At 34.6% G+C, this 3356-nt stretch overlaps 1 protein-coding gene across 1 annotated transcript in view; it reads left to right on the top strand.

Moving 5' to 3' along the window:
* Window positions 1-2936, top strand: part of LOC104622194 (probable global transcription activator SNF2L2) — a gene marked incomplete at both ends in the record, with an annotated part of 3258 nt that extends 322 nt beyond the window's left edge. Inside the window, 3 exon segments of the mRNA XM_010288908.1 lie at window positions 1-39; window positions 1443-1544; window positions 2687-2936. The exon segment at window positions 1-39 is cut by the window's left edge and continues 25 nt beyond it. Coding sequence (XP_010287210.1) covers window positions 1-39; window positions 1443-1544; window positions 2687-2936 — 391 coding nt within the window.
* Window positions 2937-3356: the final 420 nt, after the last annotated feature.

Genomic DNA, 3356 nt, shown 5'->3' with positions numbered 1-3356 from the left:
AACAGCAACAGATTCTTGCTGCCTATAGCAGGCAATCAAGTAAGTGAATGTAGGCACCATGTCATTGGCAAGATACTTCTTTAAGTTCTACCCGTGGAAAATAACAGAAATTGTTGGTGTGCAGGCATATAATTTGGAACCATTTGCAGACATCTATATGAACAATGACCCATGGTTTTAAGCTGGAATAAGTGCATAAAGCACATTATTAATAGGATACTTTTAAAATAAAATACTTTAATGGGATATTTTAAAAAATAGAGATAAAAGTAATTTATATACTGTCTGTCCTGATTATGCCTGCCACTTTTGCAAATGTTTGTCACAATTTGCCAATTACATTTTACTGCTCTTCTTAGAATGCGTTTTCACTCCCCTGTTGCCATGCAGAAAAATAGATATAAAATCTAGAAGGTGACTGATTATGCAGATCATGAAAATTGAAACTATATGCTGTCAAGTGCATGACATAGGGAAAAGAGTTTCTAATAATAATAACAGATGTTATAATGCAGTACACAAACTTATTTTGGTCTTAAAGAGCTGTGTTACTTTAAACAGCTTGTACCTGTTATGTTTTCTGAACAACTCCAATCCTAAGATTAATTTAATGGGGAGGGAGGGAAAGGAGGGGAGTTTTCTGTTGTTGAAGTTTGGTTTTGTTTGTAAGTTCATTAATTTGTATGATGATTGTCTTTCACTTCTTCCCTCCTCCACAACCTCAAGAAAATAAAGAAATGGTTTATCTAGCCAAGTAGATATTATGTGGATTCCACTGTGATATCTTAATAACAGTATTATGTGCATATTTTTTGACTCCTCATTACTTTCAACTTCAGACCTTTTAGGACCTTTTCCCATGGGAAAAAAAAATTCCAGTTTACCTAAAGGCAGTTTTAAATATCCTTTATGTATTTCTTTTGTCTTTTCCATTTTGTACATTTAACCAAGGGCTATGAAAATGTGATCTTTATTTTTAAAAATTAATTTCCTCCTGCTGTTTATTACTCACTTGAAATAATAAACCTGTGTTCGTGATATCATAATATACACCATACAAATTATTTTGGGCACAAAATCAGCTTCAAGAACAGATGAAGAAATATGCTGATTATTTTAAAGAGTTAACGATTTCTGTGAACTGTTATTTAGCTTTAGAAGCTGAGGGTAAAGATGATCCTATTTTCTTGTAAAAAATAATTGTAATAACCCTGGTCACTTCATTTCAATGCATGTGGCTTTGTCATCAAGTATTTTAAAAGATGTGATTTTAATATACTTCATTACATTAATTTTTTGCACAGTGGAATCCACTTAAATCTGTATTTAATGCACAAAGCTTATTTGCATAAATAGACTAGCATATTGGAATGCAGAGAGATTTTTTAATGTGTAATAATGTTTTATATTTTTATAATTTTATTTCCTCTGTTAAATTATAGGTAGTGGGTCACATGCAATGAGTGGTCCTACAGCTGTCCCAGGACCAGCTCCAGGAGTACCTGGACATGCAGCTGCCATGACCCCTAAACCTTGGACAGAAGGTAGAAGGGAGTATAGCAGTAATTTTATATCATGGATACAATTAAGGTTAAACCATGTGGGTAGGGATTGGGGAAAAGAGGTGGGAAAAAGAATGGGGAAATAAAAAGGCATAAAGAAGAAATGATGTGACCTTTACTTTGCCTTGCACTTAAATATCAAGGAGTGTTTTACCACTTATTAAAAGGTGAATGAGTTCACCAGATGAAATTATTGCAGCTGTTAGGCAGCCTGAACATGAAGCACCCTCTACAATCAGAATTAAATATATAAGCTTGTTCCTTTTCCAGAGATTGATGCAGATGGTTGAATGTCAGATGGTCAGGGTACTGGATCTGAAGTGAAATTGATTACAAGACTACAGGCATATTGTGTAGTTGTATCTTTTAGCAATAAATTATTATGTTTCCTCAAACAATCAAGTGATATCTTTATTGTTGCAGATGTCCTTAGTGACTATCTCACATCTGTGTGCCTAAGTGACTTCCTGTCTTGTTAGAGTACTGAAGCCTGTGCTGTCATTGGCAGGTGCTATATTTATGTTAACTGATGAGTTAGTTAACTTTCAAAATAGTTAGAATGCTATAACATAAAAGAGTAATTAGATACCAAGTATTTCAGATACATAAATAATAATTAATTGGGAACTGGGGGCAAAATGGAAGCTATTTATATTTGCCAGGTATATTTAAGTACTATTGCTGAAATTTTAATACGTCTTACTGGTCCTCACAGAGAGCTGTAAAAGCAGGCCTACTCATGCTTCTAGTCAAATTGTGACTGTGGATGCATCCTTGCAAGCAGTATAAGGACAATGAACTTATGAAGAGGCAGAATTTTGTCCTGCACTTACATAAGTGCAAGAAACTAGTTCTAGAGGGCTCTTACTAATGCTAGATTTACTTAAAAAACAGTGTGAATTAAAAAAAAAGAGGTGTTGTTCATAAATTGATATGCACTTTTATTATTTTTTGATCACTTTCTGCAATGTCCATTTGAGTTTGTTTCTCTATAGGGAGGGAAATCTAGTATTTTTCCTGATAAGTTTGAATGTTTGTCTTAGCTTCATGTTTTGACCTAAAAAATCATCTTGGATTTTTTACTGCATTCCATATTTCATGTTATCATGTTTGTTATGTTCTAGGCCAAGCCCCGGATATGAGTGTTCCCAATATACCACAAAAGCTCTTGGTACCACCTCCTAGTGGAAGGCCTTCTCCTGCCCCCACTGCTTCCCAGCCTTCTACAGCTATGCCTGGGCCCTCTGTACCACAGCCCACACCTGGACAGCCTTCACCTATTGTGCAGCTGCAGCAAAAACAGAATCATGTCAGCCCTATCCAGAAACCACAAGGATTGGATCCAATTGAAATACTCCAGGAACGTGAATATAGGTAAAAGCTGAATAACAAGTTTTAAATGTATATGCTTATTTTTTACTTTCTCAGTGGACACTCTTGCAATCATCCCCTATATCGTAGTGATTATAGTTTAAATTGAATTTCCGTAGAGGGACCATATTAATACAAGTACAGAAACATCAAACTGTAAAGCATGATTTAATTTCAGCCCAAGTTCTGAATTAGCAAAGCATATTGGTAGTATAATTGCAGACCAGCTTAACTTCAAAATGGACTCAAGTACTTGGCTGGATTAGTGTGATATTTGGAAAGCTGCAAATAATAATAGCTATGAAATTAAAATCCTTGGAATCCACATGGAAACTATTTTAGTACAGAAAGTATTCAGAACCATAAACAAAAGGAAATTAGAAGAAAATAAATGGTAATAAAAAGACTGAAGCAGTGGCCAAA

Source organism: Phaethon lepturus, unplaced genomic scaffold (genome assembly GCF_000687285.1).
Source record: "Phaethon lepturus isolate BGI_N335 unplaced genomic scaffold, ASM68728v1 scaffold1276, whole genome shotgun sequence".
Lineage (NCBI taxonomy): Eukaryota > Metazoa > Chordata > Aves > Phaethontiformes > Phaethontidae > Phaethon > Phaethon lepturus.
The sequence above is the reverse complement of the archived record's forward strand: the minus strand, read 5'-3'. Positions and strand labels throughout refer to the sequence as shown.